At 36.2% G+C, this 24,421-nt stretch overlaps 1 protein-coding gene and 1 pseudogene across 2 annotated transcripts in view; one reads left to right on the top strand and one right to left on the bottom strand.

The window, feature by feature from the left end:
• The window catches only part of TUBE1 (tubulin epsilon 1), a 38,852-nt gene that overhangs the window by 7,583 nt on the left and 6,848 nt on the right, over positions 1-24,421 (bottom strand). For both annotated transcript variants that reach the window (XM_069077021.1, XM_069077022.1), the window contains exons 5-9: positions 18,000-18,115; positions 7,383-7,504; positions 4,749-4,936; positions 4,358-4,536; positions 3,130-3,270 (exon numbers count right to left, since the gene is read on the bottom strand). In XM_069077021.1, the coding sequence (XP_068933122.1) occupies positions 3,130-3,270; positions 4,358-4,536; positions 4,749-4,936; positions 7,383-7,504; positions 18,000-18,115 (746 nt within the window). The remainder of the gene's footprint in view (positions 1-3,129; positions 3,271-4,357; positions 4,537-4,748; positions 4,937-7,382; positions 7,505-17,999; positions 18,116-24,421) is intronic.
• LOC138153269 (large ribosomal subunit protein uL23-like) lies at positions 14,680-16,863 on the top strand (annotated as a pseudogene).

The following is a 24,421-nucleotide window of genomic DNA, read 5'->3' as shown; positions in this document are numbered from 1 at the left end:
TTTTGTGATGGATAATTATATCAGCATATTTGTAATCTCTATAGGCATTGTGAATATGGCATTGCTGATACATATTGTTAACCTTTCATCCCTCTGTTTCACTCCTCTTAAAACTATTCTTCATCCTCACTGCAATCCCTAGACCCAGTTAATCTCTCCCTGTTCACCTATTCCATCTTTCCTGCTCTCACTTTATTTTTCTTCAGTTCACTATAGTTAACTGAATGAAAATGTTTTAAAAAACAAACCAAAAAATGTAAAAGCATTTCTTAAGCATTCACTAGGTGTCAAACACTGTGCTAAATGTTGGGAATATAGAAAATTAAGGCCAGCCCCTGCCCTCAAGGAGCTTACACTACTTGGGGAACAGTATATATTTGACGATTCAGGTTTGGGGCCCTGGGTTCCTTAGGTTGCACTGGCAAATAATTAAACTATAATTCAATTTTACAATGTCCTTCAAACTTGACCCCTTTGCCCTTTGTTTTTCTACCATCTATACCCTGTCAACTTTCTACCCTGGATACCCTAACCATATGCCTTTTCTGATCCTAATTCCATAATGCTGAATGTTTGCAGTAGAAGTCATTAAACTATGCTGACTGCATTCACTAGAAATTCATATTATATTAATTTCCATTGGTCCCTCACTGATCTCTGATTCTACTGTACTTCCTTCAGTACTATTCTAATCCTCTTCTCCCCCCCCCCCCTGTAGCTCCCCAAAGCCTTCCCCACCCCTAAGCAGAAAACTTTGCTTCCTACCTGAGAAAGCTGGGACCATCTGCCCTGAACTCCCTGATTGCTACACTTCAAAACTACCTTCACTGAGCATTCACTTATCTTCTGAAGGTACAGGACTGACCATGTCACTGCCATGCTCAAAAACCTTCGAGTGGTTCCCCATTGCCTCTAAGACCAAACAACTTCAGTCTGGTGATTTAAGATGCTTTATAATCTGGTTCCATTCTATCGTTGCAGATTTTGTGTTTTTCACCTTTTACATATGTCTTATTTTAGTCAAAGTGAACACTAGTCGCTGTTCCTTAAGTTTGATATTCCATCTGCTTTTACTGTGCCTTTTCATAAGCCTGTACCTGGACAATACACTCCTATCTCATCTCTGCCTCATAGAATCCCTTTTTTTTCTCTTCAAGGATTAGCCTAAGTTTTACTTCTTACATGAACATTTACCTAATCTACCCAGTTGCTAGTGCTCTCTCCTTCCTCAAATTAAATTACCTTCCTCAAATTAAATTACCTTCTATTATGCTTATTTGTGCATATATTCTATCCCCTCAGTAGTAAACTCCTTGAGCACAAGAGTCATTAGAGAAAGGAAAACAGTATCTTGGTTTTTTTTAAAAAAAGGTGAGGGGAAAGTTAATGCAATCTGCAAAGTACAAGCAACTGAACTTGACTTCTATTCCTGGACAAATTTGAATGTATTATTAAAGAAATAGTGAAGATCTAGAAAAAGAAATGAACACAGAGTCAACAAAGTCACATCAGCATAATCTTATTTCTTTTCTGACAAGCTAAATTGGTAGATCAGGGAAATGTTTATATATAAAGTTTACTTAGATTTTAGCAAAGCAATTGTAGAGAGTATTTCATGCTATTCTTATGGAAAAAAAACCCCAGATATGGACCAGATAATACAATTTAATCAATTCAGTTCTGCTTGAAGGGGTGAACTGAAAAAGAAGTCATTAGTGTTCAATGTCAACTTGGAAGCAGAGTTCCCTAGAGAGCTGTATTTGGGCTTGTGCTATCTGATATCATTATCAATCACTTAGATTAAGGCATAAATGGCATTCTTATTGAAGTTGCAGATGGCATAAAATCTAGGAAGGACAGTTAATAAGCTGGATGACAATCAGGATCCAAAAAGACTTTGAAAAACACTGGATTAAATCTAAAAAGTTAAAATTGAACACAACATAAAGTATAGTCTTAAAATCAGAATTGTTGATGGTCTTAGATTTATGTCATATAAGGAGCAGTTGACAGAACTATGGAGTTTAGTTTGCAGAAGGGAAGACCGTGGGCAAGAGAAACAAAGAGTTGTGATCAAGTATTTGAAAAGCTGTCTTATGGAAAAAGTAGTAAGTTCTTAGGATCATAGATTCATGACTTTACAGATAGATCTAGTCCCAATTTTTAATTATTACTAATTAACAAAAATTATTATTATTACTTAAATTATTTATATATTAGATAATATATAAAAATAAATATAAAATAATCAATAAATTAAATTATCAAATTAAATTAAAAATATTTAACATAAATTTATATAAATATATTTATTAAATATATAAATATATTTAAATATATAAATTTAAATAAAAATTATTAATAAAAAAATCCCAAATTTTACAGAAAAAGAAACCTCATCCCACTGAAGTTACAGTGACTTGCCCACATTCCCACAGGCAAAATTTGAACACAGGTCCTCTAAATCCCAAAGCCAGGCTCTTTTGCTTCACCATACTGCCTCCATGAACTGCTCATTAGCCCAAGAGGCTACAGAGGTAATGGATGAAAGTTGTACAGAGGAAAATTCAGTTTTATGTAAGAAAAAACTTCTTATTAGAGTTATTTGAAATTGGAATGTTGCCTCAAAAAGTAGATTTTTCCTCATTGGAAGTTTATAAACAAAAGTCAGGTGACTATTTGTTAGATATATTGTATGGGGGATTCTTTTTCAGGAATGGATTGGACATGATCATTTAAGGTAGGACACCTCCAATTCTAAATCTGTGTGATTTGATAAATTCTATCTTAGAGAATTTTCCTGAGTCACATTTTTTTCCATTAAAAACTGCATACTTTGCTATCATTAAATATTTAACATATATGAGTTTAATGATCACACATACATATGAGATGAGTTTAATAATTTTTACATTTTAAAAGCTGACATCCTAATTACATGCACAAACTTGTGGTAAAAATGTACATTTTCAATTGGATCTTTTCCAAACCTAACACAAATAAGCTACCATATAAACTAAAGGGAAATCTATTTTAATAAAAAATATTATTCATATTTTTTCAAATGTATTTTAAAATGGTTGTTGTATAAGACAAGATATCTAGAAATTATATATCCATATGTCTTACCTTCGAGGAGGAATGTTTACATCTGCCAATGTATACAAAGGTGTGAGACTTGAAACAAGATAATGAAGTTGAGGAAAGGGAACTAAATTCATAGTAATTTCATTAAGATCCATGTTAAGGGAACCTTCAAATCTGGCAGAACTGAAATATAAATATTATAACTATTAGGAAACATGATTTTAAAATTATATACAAATTTAAAAATCTATTTCTTTTCATTTAGTGAATACTTTTTCAAACCACTATAACAGCTAACATTTATATAACACTATCAGATTTAGAAAGGTCTTTATATGTATTATTCCATTATCTGTACATGGCTGGTGAAACTTTCTGTTTCTTTGTCATCAGATTTCAGTACTGTGAAATCTATTTTTTTTTTCTGTTGGAGACCCAGGAGTATGGCTCTAGATCCATGATTTCATCAGTATAAACACAGAAACTCTATTCATCAATGTCAATCAGGATCTCTTTTTTAATTTAGTCTTAAAAAAAGGGTTTCATGGTCACTGAGATATCAAATGATTTGCCCACCAGTAAAACAGCTGGTATGTGTTGAAGGCAGAACCTTAATCCTGGTCTTCAAGACTCCAAGGCTGGTTTTCTATCCACTATTAAACAGTAATTCTTGTGAAATCCCATATATAATGGTAATTTAAAGATCATACACATACATAACAATTTTAGCACTTTAATCTCTGGATATTTTAATAGTTAAAAACCTTCAAGTACTTAAAGAAATATGATTTAAAATGTATCAGTGGTCTCTTAAGTTAGTCATACAAAAATCCATAATCTAAGATCTTAATTACATCAAGAATACTTAATGAAATCCCATTGGTCTACCTGGGTACATATCGAGTTTTCTTGCTCTATTCAAGCTTTGGTTTTCCTCTATTGCTAAGTTCTTTATTCCATACTAGATAAGTGATCTGGCTTTTACTTTTCTTTTTGAACTGGTTCTGCTAATACATGAGCTGGTGAATGTATACCAAGGTCTAGACATTTAGGATTTGAATTTCTAGAAAGCTATTAGAAGATATGAAAAAAAAATTCAGGTTCATAAAATTTACTACAAATTAAATAGTAAATAAATTATTTGCAAAATAGCTAGTGCGAAAAATCTAAGTGTCCAGGAACTATGTTAAGAGAGTCCTGGGTTTGTAAATTCCCTTAATCCTTAATAATGCCAGCTAATATTTTCCCAATGAGTATGCAATAAAATTACCTTGTTAAGTTGAGCAGCAAATTTCCTACAATATTATTCATTGTATCAAATGGCTTTTCTTGCAGCTTTTTTTTAATGCCACCTTCATTTAAAGTTACCAGACTCTCTGGCTTCACTGCTGTTCCTGGCTTTCCAGATGTTACCATCTGATTAATTTTACTAACGATGTCAAATAAAGACTTTTGGGGAAAAAAAATCAAAAGAGAAAGTAGAAATTCAATGCATGTAAAGTAGTATACATAGAACTGAGAGGGACTGGGGAAAATAAGTCTCTTGAATCAGAAATTAAGTTAAAATAGAAAACAAAGTCTATATCTCAATTACAATGTGCTTAGTTTATGACATGTCAGCTGAAACATTTATAATATCAAATATCAACAGTGTTTCTTACTTCATTTTCGATGGGCAACACACAGTCTGCATGCTCATTAAGTTCCTTCATTGCCAAAACACTATTATATGGTGAAGTAATGACATCATCCTCACCAGATGGAAAAACTGAAGTCACAAATCTGTATACTTCTGGAAATTCATCCTCAAGCACATTCAAAACAAATGTGCCAACCCCAGAACCTGTCCCTAAGAATGACAGTTGAAGGACACATAAAATAGGATTCAAAATTTCTAACATTTTGGTTACATTCTATTTTTTACTATTATATATATGTATGTATCCATATGTGTAGAAACTTTTTTTTCCCTTTTTGGAGGGGACAAAGCAGGGCAATTGGGGTTAAGTGACTTGCCCAAGGTCACATGGCTAGTAAATGTTAAGAGTCTGAGGCTGGATTTGAACTCTGGTCCTCATGACTTCAGGGCTGATGCTCCATTCATTGTGCCACCTAGCTGCCCCATGTGTAGATACTTTTACTCTATCTTAAAAATATTACTATGACAAACAATACATTTATTCCATTTTACATTAGGAAATAAAGAGAGTGGGTAGTGAGGTTTATAGCTACTTGACAAACATATCTTGTTATGAACAGACACTTTTCTAGATTTTTTTGGGAATATGTAATTGTGTTGTTATGATGACAAAACAAATGATAGAAAATTGAAAAAATGTGATAATCAAATGTTTTCTCTATTCTGTGTCATATAATTGATGTGCATATATCTTAGTGATGAAATTAAACTATTTAAGTAAAAATTAAATTTTGTTGTAAAAAAATTGAATGTGACTTTAAAATTTATTCATAAAATTAAAATGTTATACTAAAATTTATGCACCAATTAGAAAAAGTTCCTGTGGCCTAAAAAATGTCTAAATAGTAATGTTTAAAAATGTGCTTATATTTGTGGTGATTTTCAATTCAGCTAGTTAATATGAATGTATGTACTTAGAAAATATTTTTAACTATTCTAAAAGACTGGGAAATTGGTATCTCTGAAGTTGTACAAACTACCTCTTAAACTATCACAAAACGTAAATCAAACTGTTCATGTAAAAGTCATTCAAGACAGAAATTGTGTTAGGATGGTGTAATGGGAATGCAAATTTGGAAGATCTTCCCTGCCCCTAGGCTAAAATGCACCTGAAGCCTGGGGAGGGAGGCTTGTTTTTCAGTAGATACTTCTTGATTGGCCAGTGAGTCAATAAGTTTGTTACATTCTCTGAGCCAGGAGAAGGCTATATAAGCCCTGATGTGTAGCTTTGTTTTGGGACTCACTTTGAGAAGTGTTCTGTGATTTGATCTGAATTCTGGGAAGCCGTTGTTGAGAGTCCCCCGGCTTTGAAAAACCCAGATGTGGAACCCAGATGTTGACTGGGTATGGATGTAATGGTTGGACAGTTTGGAAAGCTGTCTACTTGATTTGTTTCTGTCTTGATAATTCTGCCTGTATATTCTGAAGTTCAGGGTGCTGACCTTTTTCCCCTGAACAAGGTAAACGATATATGTCTGACTGATTAAAGTAAGCTTGTTAACCCATTTTGAGTTGCTTTCCTTTATCAAAGCAGATCCAAGAACCTGTGGTGGCGGCAAACCCTGAGGACGCTTGGGGTGCTTGCTGCTACAGATGGTGTAATGAAAACTTGCTACCAAATTTAATGTTCACGGGGCAGCTAGGTGGCACAGTGAGTAAAGCGCTGGCCCTGGAGTCAGGAGGACCTGAGTTCGGTTCTAGCCTCAGACACGTAACACAAAAAAACTAGCTATGTAACCTTGGGCAAATTACTTAACCCCAAATGCCCTCCAAAAAAAGGCAAAAAAATTTAATGTTCAAGATAGTCTATAGAAATAGTACAATGTAAAATGCATCTTTAATATTATGGCAGAATTTTGAATATGTGTGTATTCACATAACACACATATTGGCATTAATTGTGTCAATTTTCTGTTCCCAAAACTGGTCGATTCTATTTTATCTATCTATTCAACATTCTAATGTCTTTCATTTCACGAATGGATAGGTAAAAATTCAGTTCCTGTGCACAAGTTTTCTCAAATTCAGTAGCTTATTCATTTCCAGGTCACTCAATTTATTAGGCTAAGGAATGATTTAAAAATGCTGAATCCAAGAGTGTCTATTATATATTTTTTTCTAATGGTGGCAATTCTTAGAATTATAACTAAGGAAAAGTTTGGAGAGGCTGAAATGGTTATAAAATTTCTGTTATAAAATGTGTGAATAAATGCTCTAGGTTCCCATTGATCTCTCTAGTTTGCCTACATTTTAAGTTCAAAGTAGCAAAAGATTTAAGAAATTTTTTTCTGTCTGTAAATACTATTAAGTATTCATAAGAGTAAGCAATTTTGTTTAAAAATTGTAAACTGAAACTCTTAAGATTACATTTATATTAGTTTTTAAAATATCAATATAAAAATAAATCACAGGCATTATTATTACTGCTAAGAATGCTAAAATTTCACAAATCTCAAAAGGATAGCAATCCAATTCAGGAAGGTGTAATTAAATACTACACATATCAACTCTAGGTTCTAAAATTGAATTTCTTTATCCAAAACTGTAAAATCATTTCTAATTAAACAGTGGTGGGCAATTGAGTAAGTAGATTTACCTCCTCCCATGGAGTGAATCATAAAGAAACACTGCAAACAGTCACAGTGCTCTGCTGTCTGTCTGAGTTTCTCCACAATCTGATCCCGGTACTGAGAACCGAAAACTTTGTAACCCACTGCCCTGAAAAGAACATTAAATCAAAAGTAAAACAAAAATAAAACCATCTGATTTTTCCTTTTTTGAGATATACAGGAAGGTATAAAATAATGTGAATTCTTTTTCTGAAAGCATAAATGCCAATCTCTAGTTTCACAATCCTAAATTAAGTTCACAGCATCACAGGCAGGTTTTAGCATTGGATGTTAGAGGTCTTATAGTCAAACCCCTCACTTGGGGGTGGAGTCAACATGGCGGAGTAGAAACAGGATCTCCGTGGGGCCCGGCTCACACCCCCTCCAATTCATGTAAAAGGTGACTCTGAACAAACTTTGGAGCTACAGAACCCACAAAATGACACAGAGAAGCTAACCTCCTGCTGAGGACAGCCCAGCAGGCCAGCAGGAAGTGGCCAGTGCAGTGCTCTGGGAGCTGACCCCAGCCCTGACAACTCAGGTCTTAGCCCCAGGGCAGCCTGACCAGTCACTGGCCAGAGGGACTTCAGATCACCAGCAGCTGTGGTGGCTTCCAGAATTATCAACCCATAGTGCTAAGGACAAAGTGAGAGGTCACTGCAGTGTGGACTTTGGGATCCAGTAGTTGGGAGTGCAGTTGGCCTTTGCCCCGGGGCAAGAAGCCACTGAGGCGCCCTCAGAGCAGCCTCTGCCACGTGGCAGCTTCAGCTCCTGGCCTGCAGATTGTAGGGGGACCAAGTGATCAGTCTGAGGGGTAATTGCTCTTGCTTTAACCTGCTTGTATCTGGATTGCTGTCTAGGGTGGAGGTCCTGGGGTGTGCAACCAGTTTGCCAGAGTGTGTGGAGGCTTCAGAGAGGGCACCCAACTAATACCTTTGGTAGCTGAGAAAACCCCAGTGTTTGGGACGAAGCTCCCCTATCTGGTGCCAGAGTCCTACTATGGAAAAAAGCCCAAAAGTCAAGCAATTGAGTGGCAACGTGAGCAGGCAAAGGAAGCAAACCAAGCAGAACAATCCAACTTTACACTCCTATTTTGGGGACAAAAAGGACCAAAGCATGGAACAGGAGGAAGACAGTGAAGTCAGAACTCCTGCATCAAAAGCTTCCAAAAAAAATACGAGCTGGTTACAGCTTAAGAAGGATTTTGAAAACCAAATAAGAGAAGTGGAGGAAAAATTGTGAAAGAGACATGAGAAAATGATGCAAGAAAATTATGAAATGAGAGTCAACAACCTGACTGAAGAAAATAACACCTTAAAAAATATACTAACTCAAATGGCAAAAGAGGCTCAAAAAGGCAATGAGGAGAAGAATGCCTTAAAAAGCCGAATTTGCCAGATGGAAAAAGAATCTCAAAAGCTCATTGAAGAGAATCATTCCTTCAGAATTAGATTGGAGCAAATGAGAAATCAAGATACTATTACACAGATCCAAACAAATGAAAAAATAGAAGGCAATGAGAAATATCTCATCGAGAAAACCACTGACCTGAAAAATAGATCCAGGAGAGATAATTTAAAAATTATTGGACTTTCTGAAAGCCATGATCAAAAAAAGAACCTATAAATCATCCTTCAAGAAATTCTCAAGGAAAACTGCCCTGATATTTTAGAACCAGAGGGCAAAATAGAGGTTGAAAGAATCCACTGATCACCTCCTGAAAAAGATCCCCAAACCCCTCACTTTCCAGAAGAGGAAATTGAGAATCAGAAAGGTTACAAAGGTCACATAGATAAAGTAGCAGATCCTGGACTGTAACCCAAGCCTTCTGAGTTTATTGCTATATCTAATATACTATATATATGCTCTTTTGTTTTTTTAATATAAACTTACTTCATAGCTAAATACTATATAAAATCCACATGAAACATTTAACCAGTATTATACTACATAAATTCCAAAATATCCTAAAGTACATTCTTATCAATGGACAAGTAACTGTACTTTCCTAAATTTATCTTTTCTCTGAGATTTTAAAATTTCTGAATATTCACTAATGATGTTGGTCTATAATCTATTTTTCCCCTTTATTCTTCTTTGTATAGGACAGTATTAGGACTATATTTATTTCATAAAAGGAATATTTTGATAAAGATTTCCTTTCTCAATGTTTGAGAATTATACAATGTAGGTAATAACTTAAAAAATTTTGATTCTCCTATAAATCCATCTGGACCAGAATTTTTTCTCTTTGGAGGTTCCTTTATAGTTAGTTCTATTTCCTTTTCTGAAACTGGATAATTCAAAATAACCATTTGGTGGTATTTGAATATCTTGTTTTGAAAATAATTTCCTATTTCTTTTGTATCCTCAATTTTGTTGGCATGTAACTGTACACAGTAGATTCTCAAAATTGTGTAATATTTGTTTTTAATCTCTTCTGATTTTACGTTTTTTCAATTATTTCGTTGATTTGATTTCTTGCCCTCTTCTTTTTAATCAGATTGGCTAAAGGTTTACCAATTTCGTTAGTCTTTTCAAATTCAATTTTATTTTCGGTTCCAAATTCTCTAACTCCCCCTACCTCCTCCCCTACTCAATAAGAAGGCAAGAAATAGAATACCCATAAAATGAAGTCATACAGAACAAATTTCTGTATTAGCCATATTAATCATTTCAACGAACCATATTTTAGTTTTATTAGTTCTTGTAGTCCTTTTTGTTTCTAATTTAATGATTTCTTCCCTAATCTTCAAAATTTCCTCTTTTATACTTACCCAAGGTTTATATGTTGTATTTAAATGTCTTAAATGAACATTCAGTTAGGTAATAACTCTTTTTCTAATTTAACATATGTTCTTATGTACATTATTTTTTTTTCCTGAGGACTGCTATAGCAGCCTAAAAATTTTAGCATGCTGTCTTATCATTATTATTCACATAATTAGTCTCTATGATTTGTTTTTTGACCCATTTAGGATTTCATTACTAAGCCTCTGTTGGATGTTTGTGTCTTTTGCTTGTACTCCCTGAACTAATTATCATTTTTACTGTGTGATGTCTGTAAAGGATGTGTTTGGTATTATTGCCTTTTAACATTTATTTTTAATTTCTCTGTGCCTTAATACATGGTGTATTTTTATTGCAATGCCATGTGGTGCCAAAAATAGGCATGTTCCTTCGTGGTCTAATTCAGAAGGCACTATAAACCTTTTACTTTTAATTTTTTTAAACAATTTGTTCAATTCTCTATTTTCCCCTTTATTTATCTTTCCATTAGATATGGACAATCACGACAGAGGAAGACGAAAGTCTCCTACTATTGTTGTGTTACTATTTATATCTTTTTGCAATTAAGCTAATTTTTCCTTTATGAATTTAGATGCTACATATTTGGAGTATAAGTTTAATATTGACATTGGTTTCCTGTCTATCTTTAGCTGTTCATATTGTCAATTTTTATTTCTACTTTGTCTGAAAACATTATTGCATCTCCTTTTTTGGACCCACCTGATACAGAGCAAATTTTGTTCCAGACTCTAGTTTACTCCAGTCACATCTTTGGTTTTTACATGTGTTTTTTGTAAGCAAAAGAGAGTAGGGTTTTTGTCGTTGCCCTTTGCTGGTTGAGTCCATGTATAGGCTTTTTTGGCTTCTTGATTAAGGCTGATTTAAATTAAACTGCCCTAGAAAATGGTGATACATGGTGTCCAAATTCAACTCATTTGTTATATGGAGGTGGCCCCAGGTTTTGGAAGGTTATGATAGAGGAATATAAGTCCTAGATGATTCTATTGTACTAGAAAGGTCTGGAGCAGGGCCTCAAGGTCACATGTGGCTCTCTAGGTCCTCAAGTGCGACCCTCTGATTGAATCCAAACTTCACAGAACAAATCCCTTTAATAAAAAAGATCTGTTCTGTAAAACTTGGACTTAGCCAAAAGGCTGCACCCAAGGACTGAAAAGGCCACATGTGACCTCGAGGCTGCAGGTTCCCCACCCCTGGACTGGAATATGGTCCTAGATATACACTGCATCTGCTTTCCCAAAATCATCATCAATCTGGCCACCAGATGATGAATTCTTTGGCCAAGACAACTCATGAAGAAAAGTACAAAATGGACTTTGGACTTAGCTGGTTCAATCTCACCTCTGATAGAAATGATGGAACACGATAATGATATTGACAATGATAGAAAAAGAGGCAGAGGCTGCTAAGAATCACATATGTTTTAGGCCATTTATAAATATTAACTAAACTTTCACTTTAATGTGAAATAATTGTCCAATGAGCAAGATGTTACATATCTATTTTAACATTCTTAATATAAATGAATCCAAAAGACAAATGGATCTCTAATCTTATTGCTGTGGATGTTGGGGAGGGAGGAGGCAAACAATGAATGAGGCAGAAGCCTTTTTTAACACCATGAAGATACTAATGGAGTACTGTTTGTGTGCCTGTCACTGCCTGCCCTCAACATGTGACCAGTCCATATTCTTCCAGCATATATTTCTTTAACATCTTTCACTCTTATTCTTCCTTGAAGCTCCTCAAAGTTGTATGTTGCAGCCTGATCATAACTACTTTTCAATTCTTTGAAGTCTTCTGAATTTAATGTCTTACAACCACACAACACTAGTAGAATAGTTTTAAAAAAAATGGACTTGAATCTGGAAGAAGCTTGATTTCATTTAAGAAATGTTGCAATTTCCTGAAGGCAAGCAAGTATTTTTCTCTCCTGTTAAATTCTAGATCCATATCATTGTCCATTTGTTCTCCCTAAGATATCAGATCTCAGACAAAGATCACCAAACATCACAAAAATGACTAGGAGAGGATTATAAGCAGTACTGTCTCATGAAACAGCAAAAAGGGGAAGGGAAAACACATTTATAGAAAGGTTGGTAAGAAAACCAATCAAGCCAAATCATCCAAAAGGTATTTGAAGATGGAACAAAAAATGTAAAGAGATCTGTCAAAATTTTTAGAACAAACTATTTTCTTCATCACTGAAATCGAAGCCACTGCATTTTCACTTTAATGTCAGTTCCCAACATGCTAAAGAAATGGCACTAAAGAAAACAAAGTCAAGAAGAACAGATGATTAAATATACTTTGAGGAGATCTTTGCTGGAGTTGTTGATTTTGAGGGCCTTGTGGGATTGACTTTTATATGTGAAATAGGGAAATGTTTAGAAAAATTATGGGTACTATAACTACTGAAGAAAGGTGATTGAGAAAATATCAAGTACCAATGCATATGCCTACTTTCCTATTCCTACAAAATTTTTATAAGAAGATTTATATGAAATAATCTACATATACGTTGAAGACATCTTTGATGAAGGTATGAGAAATGAACAGTTAAGTTTTTGCAAAGGCTATCCTTTAGGAGACCACATCACCATATTTACACTGATGACAGAAAGTTTCAGAGAATACAAGATCCCATTAGGATTACTATTTGTTGATTTTAAAAAACATTTGGTTTTAGCAAAGTAAAATGCTGCCTTAAAAGACTTTTCTCTAACAAATGTCTTCCAAGCATACATGAAAATGAGGAAACATTACTTTAAAAATGCAACACTGTAGGGGTGGCCAGCTGGCTCAGCGAGTAAGAGCACTGGCTCCAGTGTCAGGATGACCTGGATCAAATCCGGGCTCAGATACTCAGCACCACAGATCTCAGACAAAGATCACCAAACATCACAAAAATGACTAGGAGAGGATTATAAGCAGTACTGTCTCATGAAACAGCAAAAAGGGGAAGGGAAAACACATTTATAGAAAGGTTGGTAAGAAAACCAATCAAGCCAAATCATCCAAAAGGTATTTGAAGACGGAACAAAAAACGTAAAGAGATCTGTCAAAATTTTTAGAACAAACTATTTTCTTCATCACTGAAATCGAAGCCAGAAATAGGCCGTGTAACCTTGAGCAAGTTACTTAACCCCGATTGCTTTAAAAAAAAAATGCAACACTGAAGGACTTTAATGACCCTTTGATTATTAATAAATGAATTCAGGGCATAAAATATGGAGAAGTATGCTCACCACAGATCTTTGTAAATATTATAAAGGATGCCCAACACAGAACACAAATGGAGAAGGGATTCTCTACAGATGCTGAAGTCCTGCAAATGCTCTTATTAGTAGACAATGATTTGCTGAAATAGCATCAAAGACAAAGAAATTGTAGAGGCTCCTGAATGAGGTCCATGATGACTCAAAAAATTAATCTCACTACCAAATGGGGGGAGAAAAAAGTAGATGAAGAATGTTCAGACTATAATATGTAGTTGGACAGATTGTACATAACTGGCTCATTAGTACATATATCTTGGTCAGACACTAAAGATGGAGACAATGAACTGGTCTGAGAAGTAAAAGGAAAGGTTACACTACATTTGGGAAATTGTGAAATATTTTTAAAAATTATTTCAAACTTCAATCTGAAACAAAGAACCATCTTTTTAGCACCAATTTCCTCTTCCAGGGATATTATATGGCTGTAAATCATGTAACTAATACAGTATCTGAAAATTTAAAGTTAAAGGACAATAAAGAAAACACATGGATAAGGTAGCTGCAAAATCAACAAATAACTGTGCCACAAAATCAGCATTGAGCATATGACAAAGATGGTCCAAGGAGCCAGTGTGATTCATTGGTATTCATAAAATGTCAAAAGATCTAAAGGAGGGGGCAGAGCCTGGATGGCTGAGTAGAAGCACGACCTCCCCGCTGCTCTGGCTTCCACCTTCCCCAATCCATGTAAAGGGGGGACTCTAAACAAGCTTTGGAGCTGCAGAGCCCACGGGGTGACACAGAGAAGCTAACCTCCCTCTGGGTACAGCTTGGAAGGCAGGCAGGAATGCAGCGCAGCGCTCTGGGAGCCGAGCCCAGCCCCACACCCAGGCTTTGGTCCCAGGGCGGGTCTGACCAGCCACCTGGCCAGAGGGACTCCAGATCAGCAACAGCAGTGGTGGTTTCCAGATTTATCAACATATAGATGCAAAGGACAAGGTGAGAGGCCAGTGTAGTCTGGACTTTGGGACCAGTAAGTGGGAGTGCGAGGCTTTTACCCCTGGAGCGAGAAGCCCCTGAGACACGGCACAGCCAGCCAGTGCCATGTGGCAGCTTCAGCTCCTGGCCTGCAGAGTGTAGGGGGACCAAGCACCAGTCTGAGGGGTAATCGTTCTTGCTTTAACCTGCTTGGATCTGGATTGCAGTCTAGGGTGGAGGTCCTGGGGTGTGTGTTCAGCTTGCCAGAGCGTGTGGAGACCTCAGAGAGGACACCCATCTAAAACTTCTGGCAGATGAGAAAACCCCAGAGTTTGGGATGAAAGCTCCCCTGTCTAGTGGCAGAGTCCTACTGTGGCAAAAAGCCCAAAAGTCAAGTAATTGACTGGCAAAATGAGCAGGCAAAGGAAACAAAGCAGACAGAAGATTCCAACATTACACTCCTATTTTGGGGACAGGGGGGTGCAAGGCATGGAACGGGAGGAAGACAGTGAAGTCAGAACTCCTGCACCAAAAGTTTCAAAGGAAAATACGAGCTGGTCACAGGCCATAGAGGACCTTAAGAAGCAGATAAGAGAAGTGGAGGAAAAATTGGGGAAGAGAAATGAGAACAATGCAAGAAAATTATGAAATGAGAGTCAACAGCCTGACTGAGGAAAATAATACCTTAAAAAACAGACTGACTCAAATGGCAGAGGAGGCTCAAAAAGGCAATGAGAAGAATGCCTTGAGGAGCCAAATTTGCCAGATGGAAAAAGAATCTCAAAAGCTCAATGAGGAGAATCATTGCTTTGGACTGGAGCAAATGGAAGCTAATGACTTTATGAGAAATCAAGATGCTGTTAAACAGATCCAAACAAATGAAAGAATGGAAGGCAATGTGAAATATCTCATGGGAGGGACCACTGAACTGGAGAATAGATCCAGGGAGATAATTTGAAAATTATATTGGACTGTCTGAAAGCCATGACCAAAGTAAGAACCTAGAAATCATCCTCCAGGAAGTTCTCAAAGAAAACTGCCCTGATGTTTTAGTACCAGAGGGCAAAATGAAAGAATCCACCGGTCACCTCCTGAAAAAGATCCCAAAGGGAAAACTCCTGGAATTATTATAGGGTTCCGGAATTCCCAGATTAAGGAGAGAATATTGCAAGCAGCCAGGAAGAAGCGATTTGAATATTGTGGAAACACAATCAGGATAGCCCAGGATCTGGCAGCTTCTACACTGAGGGATCAAAGGTCTTGGAACATGATATTCCGGAGGTCAAAGGAGCTGGGATTGAAATTGGGAGTCACCTACTCAGCAAAACTGAGTATCATGTTTCGGGGGAAAATATGGTCATTCAGTGGAATGGAGGACTTTCAAGCATTCTTGCTGAAAGGGCCAGAGTTGAACAGAAAATTTGACATTCAGATACGGGAAGCAAGAGCATGAGAAGATGACGCCAAAGGCGAAGAAGGAAGCCGTTGTCCCCCCCAAGACAGAAGCCAAGTCCAGGGCTCTGAAGGCCAAGAAGGTGGTGCTGAAGGGTGTCCACAGCCACAAAAAGACGAAGATCTGAACATCCCCCACCTTCCAGCGACCCAAGACACTAAGACTTCGAAGGCAGCTCAAATATCCTAGGAAAAGTGCCCCTCAGAGAAACTAGCTTGATCATTATGCCATCATTAAGTTTCCTTTGACCACTGAGTCTGCTATGAAGAAGATTGAGGACAACAACACCCTAGTCTTCATTGTGGACATCAAGGCCAACGAGCATCAGATCAAGCAGGCTGTAAAGAAGCTGTATGACATTGATGTGGCCAAGGTCAACACACTGATCCAGCCTGATGGAGAGAAGAAGGCCTATGTCCATCTTGCTCCATACTACACTGCTTTAGATGTTGCCAACAAAATTGGAATCATGTAACTTACTGTGTCCATTCCACCTACAATAAAAAGTTTTCCAGAATGAAAAAAAATCCAAAGGAATACCTGCAGTATTTTGGATAGAAGGCCCACCTTCCCCATTGAAAAATTTATGAGAAAACATTAACAAAAGACACACAAGATGAGAAAGCTTGGATGGATAGAAAGGTTACAATTTGTACCATGGGAGGGAATACCTACACCAATAATATCACAGATTATATTTTCTTAGAATTTTGTTCTTCATGCAAACATAAAAATGAATGATATTACACTGTTAAAAAACTGAGAAAAGCATAAGAAAATATCGCATAATAAAATGTTTTAAAAGTAACAAGACAGTAAAAGTTTAAAATGTGAAGACATAAATCAATGATAGTTGATTTATGAATCATTTTTTGTGCAAAAAAAATGCATTTTTTGTAAAACGTGAAAATATTGGGGTGGCCAGTCAGCACAGTGAGTAAGAGCACTGGCTCCAGAGTCGGGATGACCTGGGGATCGAATCCGGGCTCAGATACTTAGCACCACACCCAGAAATAACTGGCCGTGTAACCTTGAGCAAATTACTTGACCCCAATTGCTTAAAAAAAAAAAAAAGTGAAAATATTACAAATGTGGGTTTTCTAATAATGTTGTAACTAATAAATTCACTATATTCCTATAGGATTTCTATTCAATAAAATATAGTAGGGATATATTAAATATAAATTAATGACTAATTCTAAGATTATGCAGGAATCCTGTGATGCCATTGTGGCTAGCTCTAAGGCTAGATCTAGTTGGCTCTGCAACATACTAGCACTGTGACTTTGGATAAGTCTTAACCTCTCTAAGCCTCAATTTTCCTGTATGTAAAATAGGAAGAATAAATCTTGCACCACCTACATCAGAGCTGTTGTTAGAAAAGTGCTTCATAATTTTCAAAAAGCTAAATAAATATTAGTTGTTATTATTGTCCCTTTTTTTTGCATCAATTTCTTTAAGCAGCTGGATAAAAATCTGAGAACTTAAGCCCCAGAACCACAGAAGGGCATTAGTAATAATCTATTAATCAATGAAAGCTCAAAGATAAAATATAGGTAAGTGTTAAGTAGGTATAAAAATCTATTAGAGATTTATTTTCTAAAATATTTTTCTCTTAAATCTTTAGAAACAACATATTTTAAAATATTCAGCTGCAAAGCAATTTGGAAATTTTTTTCCTATCTTCTCCCCTCAAAAAGTGATTAAAAAAAATTGGAGGGCACCAATAATACAAGTCAACTTATAGCTCTAAGAACTAGGTATTTCATATATCAAAAGAATATGGGTCAGGGTGGCTAGGTGGCACAGTGAGTACAAGCGCTGGGCCCGGAGTCAGGAGACCCAGGATCAGTTCCGGCCTCAGATACTTAACACCCACCCCCCCCGCCCCACACACACACAAAACTGGCTGTGTAACCTTGAGCAAGTTACTTAACCCCAACTGCTTAAAAAAAAAAAGAATATGGGTCAAAGACAAAGGTTAGGAACTGAAAAGCTAATAGAAAGCAAGATATAGTAAGAAGTATGGGAGTGATCTTTTGCACTAACAGCTCCCTTAATGTATTTGTTTTACATGTAATAGCATGTACTAGAAAGAAAGACAATTGTTCCAGTTTCAGCTGCTATGTTTTGCATAGTCTCACCAATTATTCCCTGAGCCAGAAACATTTGTGATGAGTTGCTTGCTATCAAATATATCTTTCAATGGTCCCTGAAGAATTTCATTCACTACTCCTTCCTCCATGTCAATCAAGACCGCCTAAGAAAGAAGAATTAAAGTTTAATTAACATATTTTACTTTAAATTCATTATTCAATGAATCTAACAACACATTTAAGCCAAAACTTGATTTTTTTCTTTCCATATTTTATCAAAATATTCCTTTAAGAAAAATGTATTTCAGCAAAATGGATAATTTTGATTACATTAAATTGAAAAGTTTTTGTACAAAGCCATGTAACCAAGATTAGGAGAGAATTGAAAAATTAAGAAAGAATTTTTACAACCAGTGTCTCTAATAAAGGCCTCATTTCTAAAATATACAGAAAACTGAGTCAAATATATAAGAATACAAGTGATTCCTCAATTGATAAATGGTCAAAGGATACGAACAGGCAGTTTTCAGAGGAAAAAATTAAAGATATCTATAATCACATGAAAAATGCTCTAAATCACTACTGATGAAAGAAATATAAATCAAAACAACTCAGGTACCACATCCATTCTGTCAGATTAGCTAACATGACAAAACAGGGAAATGATAAATGCTGGAGAAGATGTGGGAAAACTGGAACACTACTGCATTGTTGGTGGAGTTGTGAACTGATCCAACCATTCTGGAAAACAATTTGGAACTATGCCCAAAAGGCTATAAAAATGTGCATACCTTTGACCCAGCAATACCACTTCAACAGCGGAATTCCAAAGAGATCACAGATGTGGGAAAAGGACCCATATATACAAAAATATTTATAGCAGTTCTTTTTGTTGTGGCAAAGAATAGGAAATAAAGGAGTTGTCCATCAATTGGGGAATGCCTAAACAAGCTGTGATATATGAATGTAATGGAATACTACTGTGCTATAAAAAATGAGGCGCAGACAGACTTCATAATAGCCTGGAGAGACTTATATAAATTGATGCTGAGTGAGGGGAACAGAACCAGCAGAACATTGTACACAATTACAGACACATTGTATCTGTGATGACTAACTTTGATAGACTGGGCTCCTCTCAGCAATGCAAGGCTATAAGACAACTCCAAAAGACTCATAATGGCTATCCACATCCAGAGAAAAAATTATGGAGTCTGAATGCAGATGGAAGCAAACTACTTGTTCTCTCTGTTTTGTTTTTTCTTTCTCGCTATTCATTCCTATTGGTTACAATTCTTCTTTACAACTTGACTAAATGTTTAGTGTGAAGGTATTTGTAGAATCTATATCAGATTGTATGCCACCATAGGGGGGAGGGGAGAAAATTTGGAACTTAAAAGCTTGTGGAACTGAATGTTGTAAACTAAAAGTAAATAAATTATAATTAAAATAATCTTAAAAAAAGGAAAAATATATTTCAGAAATTCAATTCAAAAGGATATGGATGCCTATTGTTAAAAGGTAACATCCATTTAAGAATTGGATTCGACCAGGTACTCTATTTTTATCCTATTCCAAAAAACGAAATAAACTCAACACATACTCACATTTTATTTTCCCGTAACCTCCTGTTATACTAGAAAGATATACTGACCTTTACTAACAATAGAAATATACATCTTTCTTTGTAAAGTTAACATTCTCAAGTGACTCCATGGCAATTACAAAGCTGTTAACCCTTCTGTTTATATATCACGGAATAACTGATTGATGATTTTTCCTGTCAGTAAGACAAGATTCAAAAATACAATCCAACAAATATGCATTAAATATCTTCCATTTTATGTGCTATATAAAAGTTAAAATGTTGGGTGAGATTTGAAAGTTTACATAAGAGTTGGTCTTTAGCAGGCAAATATGACATGGACAAAAATAATATAAAATTAAATAATACATGCCAAATAATACAGAGAAATGTAAGGAAAAGATAACAACTGACTTTGAATGGAAAGAGCAGAATGTGAGGTAGTTGGCATCTGATAATCAGATGAGGTATGAAGTCAGAGGGCATTGCAGGTAAGAGAACATAAAACAGCTGAATAACTAGAACAGGGGTGGGAAATCTGTGGCCTTTAGGCTACAGGTTCTGTACCCCTGACCTGGAAAATATTAGTATGAAATAAAGCTAGAAAGGTATTGTGGAGAGTCTTGATTGCCACACAGGAGTATGAGCTGTATTTGATACACAATATGAAGTCACTGGAGATTTCTGAATAGCATATGACTAGATTTATGCAGAAGAAAATTGCCTGGTAGTAGCGTGAAGGATGGATTAAAGAAAGGATATACTATGGATATTATGTGGTTAGAGACACGTGACATAACTAATGAAACAGTACATACGAGGGGGTAATGAGTGCTTATACCTGAATGGTAACAATTGGAATAGAGAGAAAAATAGGACAGATGTGAGAGGTTTATCTTGTATGCCTGTACAACTGACATAACTGGATGCAAGGTGAGAGGAAACATAAAAAAATAACTCCAAAATTTCAGATATTGTTGACTGAATGTTAGTACCATGGAAAGAACAGTAAATTCAGAAGGAGGAGCAGGTTTGGCTGAAGAGATAAGAAATTGGGCTTTAGATATCCATAATTTTTTGATGGGAGTTAGAAAACTGGCCAGCATACCCTTACAGAGTATCTACTGTGTCCAAATCCCTCTAGTAGGAGCTACAAGAGATTATTAGCATAGTATCTAGCACATAGTAGGAGCTTAATACTTGCTGATTTAAAAAAATAAAAGCAGACCCTGAGGAAATATAATAAATAGGGCTCTGGAAGCAGCAGCAGCATACTCACATGCACAAATACACACAAAACAATTTAATAAAATTTGCAAAACATACAAATATGCATGAATTGGCATACAGTGGTATAAAATATTTACATAAGTAGTAGTGGTAGCTTATATTTCCACAGTGCTTTAAAAGATTTACTTTCCTCACAGCTCTGTGAAGGTCATTAGTACAAGTATTATTCACATTTTACAGACAATGAAACTGAAGTCTCAGAGAAGCTGCCTTGCCCATAGTCACCAAGTTAGCCAGCTGAAATTCCTGTCTCTTGACTAAACTCATCACTCTTTCCACTATACAATACTCACTAATAGACAAAATAAAGAAGTTAACAGTTAGTGGGATTAAACAAAAACACTCTCTGAAAAGAGGAGCTCTACTAGTTCAAAGATGTATCTTGACCCAAGTTCATACAATAAGGAAAGCTAGGATTCAAACTCAGGCACTGTGACTCCAAATTCTGCCCTCTTTCAGCTGTATCATTTTACCTATGAATGAGTGTAAATTAGATTGGGGGTAAATTTGTTAAGGCTCAAATTTGGCAAAACTGAGATAAACTGAGTATAATCTGAAGAAAAATCTCCCAGTCCAGACACTACTTCTGGGGTATATGAGAAGCAAGATCAAGGACAATTAGGGAATATAAAAGGATTAAGGAAAATTAAGGAGTATTAAGGGTAGAACCAGAAGACATAGACTCAAGGAGGATAAAGAGAAGGTAACTGGAAAAGCAAGGTTAGTGGAAAATACAAGATAAATAAAGGAACAAACTGGTGGTAGGGCAAATTGGTAAAACAGCAGGGTCTAAGAATGAAGGGAAGGTGGGTGTGACTGGTGAGTTGTTGTGGCTAAGGAGAGCAAAATGCATGGGGTTGTGAAGTTATTAAGAAGCGAATGAAAGATAGTAAAAATTTTAACCATCCACATATAGTCCAAAAGAACAAGGTTAAAAATCTCAACAATTGAGAAAGTCAAAGAAATTGTACAGTAATTTGCATTGAGATTGTGATGCCTGAATTTCTTTTACAAATTAGTGATTGTTTTTCATGTTCCAAGTGTAGGATGACCATCCTCCAGGAGAAGATGAAGGGATTTGAAGAAAGTGTCTTTACACACTGTTATTAAGGAGTATAAGGTGTTCTTAAAAGGAAATAAAAGTGAATTGTCAATGGAAAAAAAAGGGATTTGAGTTAAACCAGAGGAAATGTGACCCTTGTGGAGTCTGGAGAGTAAAAAAAAAAAGTGTTACAGAGAGAAGTAAAGAAAAAGAGTCAGCTATACAATAAGAGTTTAAAAAAAGACTTGAGGGTCTTTCTGAAGAGACAATGGGATGTTCTGAGGAAGAAGCTATTTGTCCTCCAAAGAACTATATAACAGAGTCATAGAAACCACTTGATAAGATTATCCAGTAAAAGTCAGAGGAAGAAGAGTAAGTAGGAGCTGATGATACTACTCAGGGACACTGAGGAAGCTATGTGTCAATTCCATAATAGAGAGGTCTCTTATTGTCTTCCCAAGTTATATATCTGAAGCAAAACAGAGAAAGTCTCAACACTTCATAATGGATGAAAACCATTCAACTCTGGTGACTATTGTGGGCACAAATGAAATTGTAAGAAAGACCCTGAAAAGCATTACCAATGATAAAATGTAGGGCAAGAAATGAAAACCAGAGGGCCATATGTTGTGTTTTACTCATTGTTGCCCACTAAAGGCAAGGGAAGAAGAAGAAAAAACTAGGAAGTGAACAACAGTTGGCAAAAAAAAAAGTGGTGTCTAAGAACAGGATTTGAATTTTTGGACCACAGCTTTAAACAAAATTGACAGAATTCTGGCCAGAAGGCAGCCCATGAGAGTGAGGGTGCTCAACAATGATATTCTAAAGAAAACAAAGAAATAACTGTAATGAGGAAAAAAAGGAAATTCTTTGTAAAAACAGATGTGAATACATGGGGAAGACCCCAATTAACTTCTATTTTAAAAAGAAATGTGGGGGCGGCCAGGTAGCACAGCAAGTAAGAGCACTGGCTCCAGTGTTGAGAAGACCTGGAGATCGAATCCCGGGCTCAGACACTTAGCACCCACCCAGAAACACCTGGCCATGTAACCTTGAGCAAGTTACTTAATCCCAATTGCTTAGGGGTGGCCAGGTGGCTCAGCAAGTAAGAGCACCGGTTCCAGTGTTGGGACTACCTGGAGATCGAATCCCGGGCTCAGACACTCAGCACCACACCCAGAAATAACTGGCCGTGTAACCTTGAGCAAGTTACTTAACCCCAATTGCTTTAAAAAAAAAAAAAAAGAAATGTGAAGATGGAAGTCAAGGTAGCTGAAGATGAATACGAGTGTGATATAATCTTACAAAAAGGACATTAAGAACACTAAATCTCAAAATGAGCTAAGACTGGTGAAGGATGCTAAGAACAGTAAGTTTTTGTTTTTGCTTTTTAAATCTATACTGAGACAAAGGGAAGATCAAAGGTGGACTGAACCTTTGCTTGAGGTGGATGGAGTGAGGAAAACTGCCAGAAAGGGCAGAGCTGATTAATTCTTATTCATTTCTATGTTTTCAGTCAAGACTGGCTTTTGCCATTCTGGAAATGAAGAATGACTCACTGGAAGGGGACAGTAAGAAAAGGAGTTATAGTATAAGAGAGTGTTTGCTGCCCCTTGCCCCCACCACCCAGGTGAATTCAAGTCACCCAGTCCAGATGAATGACTTCTTGGGTAATGGCATATATTACGATAATCAATGACATCTGAGAGATTATGGAAAATGGGAGAAGTGCCTCAAGATTGGAGAAGGGTAAATGCTCAATTAAACACTTGGTTTAGTTTTTAATGAGCTGACAGATAAACAATCTAATTAGCACAGAGGGACAATTCTAGGGCCAACACACTTCAACTGAAATCTGTGAGATGAAACTCCTAATGAGTCTAATCCATGCTGGCTCTTCCTTAAGTTTGTGCTGAGTAATGAAATCAGGTGTTTGGTATCTTTTTCTAACAGCAAGGGTTGAAGAAAAAGTCTTGGGGAAAGCAAAGCAAAATATTGCTTATAATGAACCATTTAGTTATAATGAAATTTCACTGTATTGAATAAAACATTATTAGTCTGGTCTTGTGATCTTTTTACTGAACTGGTATCATTAGGCAATAGTGTAGAGTGGTACTGGATAAGGACTGAATTTTAGTTATGTGAACACAGACAGATAACTCACTGAAACTCTGAGTCTCAGTTTTCTCATCTATAAAATGGAATAATATTACTTGTCTTCTTTTCTGAGCGATGTTGGGAGATTCATGTGAGATAATGTGAAAGCGCTTTGAATTCTGTGAAGTAGTTTTAAAAAATAAGTAAAAAGAAAGGCAGCATGGCATAGTGAATAGAAAGGGTGACCTTGGAGGTGGGAAGATCTGAGTTAAAGTTCAGCTCCTGACACATACTAGCTATGGGACCTCAGGGAGGTTATTACCCTCTTAGTTCTCTCATGAATTCAGGAGAGGGAGTTCTATACCAGGTGTTACAAACCTATACCAAGGAAACCACAGAAACCCTCCCTACACACACACACACACACACACACACACACACACACACACACACACA

The sequence above is a fragment of the Petaurus breviceps genome, unplaced genomic scaffold (genome assembly GCF_028583685.1).
Source record: "Petaurus breviceps papuanus isolate PSGF00001 unplaced genomic scaffold, PetGlider_PUasm1.0 90977, whole genome shotgun sequence".
Taxonomy (NCBI): domain Eukaryota; kingdom Metazoa; phylum Chordata; class Mammalia; order Diprotodontia; family Petauridae; genus Petaurus; species Petaurus breviceps.
Note: the sequence above shows the minus strand (reverse complement) of the source record. Positions and strands in the feature narration are given on the sequence as shown.